General features: G+C 32.6%; 1 protein-coding gene across 1 annotated transcript in view; it reads right to left on the bottom strand.

The window, feature by feature from the left end:
• Positions 1 to 1,667, bottom strand: part of LOC119588777 (mitochondrial import receptor subunit TOM22 homolog) — a 15,384-nt gene that overhangs the window by 9,653 nt on the left and 4,064 nt on the right. Inside the window, exon 2 of the mRNA XM_037937421.1 lies at positions 19 to 130. Coding sequence (XP_037793349.1) covers positions 19 to 130 — 112 coding nt within the window. The remainder of the gene's footprint in view (positions 1 to 18; positions 131 to 1,667) is intronic.

The raw sequence follows: 1,667 nt of genomic DNA, 5'->3' as shown, positions 1-1,667 counted from the left end.
TGTAATGACTCAACCTACCTTTTACTAATCTGACAGAGGATGAAACTGCGTTGGCGCTACCCGTGCGGAGGCATTCTGGGAACATTTCTGTGAGGCCCCATACTCTCTCAGCAAAGCTTTCATCAAAATCCTGCAAAATAAAACATTGCTGAAATTAACTTTATCTTAACCCTTTCATCATACAAAACTCCATCCATCTAGGATACTACTTAAGGTTCCATCCACTTCTCATGGTTCAGCTGATTAACTTGTTCCTAAAAAGCACTCTACAGTAGCAAGGAACTTTCATCTATCACATCTACACTGCATAGTTTATAATTAACAAAGTTGATAGTGATTCACTATGACAAAATGTTCTTGTGAATTTGTTTCCTGTAAATTATTCAAAACACATACTTACAGATAATACTGCAGTAAGACCAAATTCATATCTATAGCTCACTGTCACCATTTTTGTGCCTTGAACATTTTTTCCAAATATCCACAACAGATCTGGTAAATCATTCTCTTCACAAATGGCAAGTCCTTTAAACCTTAAAGAAGTTCCCCTTTTATGTAATAACATGTATATGGCACATCAGCACACACACAAAATAATGCTTCTATCTATTGTAATTCAATTGGCACATCAAAAATAATGCTATCTATGGTTTAAAGAACATTTGAAAATAGTCTAAAATAAGTGTCTAACTATAAGATGCCCACATTCAATATTTATGCCAATTAAGATCAGATTCATTTAAAAGCAACAGTGGTCAAAGACAGGCCTACCTGCTGTTCTCGAATTTTCATTTGATATGCATTACCTAATTATCTGTGAAAATATTTGTTTCTCGTCATTATGTTCCATCTCCCAGAAAAAAAAAAAATCAAACCAAAATTTTCACGATCTATATAAAACTTTCAGAAAACAAAAATTAGGTAAGGGTAACATATTTATGGCTTTTCAGATTGCACAGTATTAGTCTTGAGGGGACCATCCTAGATGAAATTTGTTACACACTCATTGTTTTGCATGGTTTCCTGGCTTAACATCACAAATTCAATTACAAGATTTTTGGACATACCCATTATGATTATAATAATTCACAGTGGCCTATTCTTAAAAGTAGTTACATGCAAAGTAGGTATATCATTTGGTATAGTACATAGGCAAGTCAAGTGAAAAAAAATAATAAATTCCTTGAAAAAAAAAAAAGTTTGTATTGTATTACTGGCTCTATAATAAAACATATACATATTACTGAAGTGCAGTTTATGTGACGTTTATCAATATCAACAACATTAGATACCTTAATTGTTCCAACAATTTTCCATAATTCAGTCATTATCAAGTGTGGATTTTGTACCTTCCATTAAGTATATATTAAAATGCAAAAAAATTAAAACTGAAATTGTAGCTACTGACCAAAGGGAATATATTGAAAAAAGTAAAGGCATAGCAACAATCCCTTACTGAAATCTGCAAACTTATGTTTCTATGGCATCCCACCAGCAAAAGCATGCAAACATTCAGTTAGTTTGTTGACTTCCAAGAAATTGGTTCAAACTCTCTTCCTAACTATAAATGGACAAGGTTTATTGGCCTTTGCTGGAGTGTAAGCACATAAGTCATGGTATCACTTCAATTGGTCATATGTGAATAGTTCCAAAATCATTACATAATT

Source organism: Penaeus monodon, chromosome 24, assembly GCF_015228065.2.
Source record: "Penaeus monodon isolate SGIC_2016 chromosome 24, NSTDA_Pmon_1, whole genome shotgun sequence".
Taxonomy (NCBI): Eukaryota; Metazoa; Arthropoda; class Malacostraca; order Decapoda; family Penaeidae; genus Penaeus; species Penaeus monodon.
This window is presented reverse-complemented; position numbering and strand designations above follow the sequence as displayed.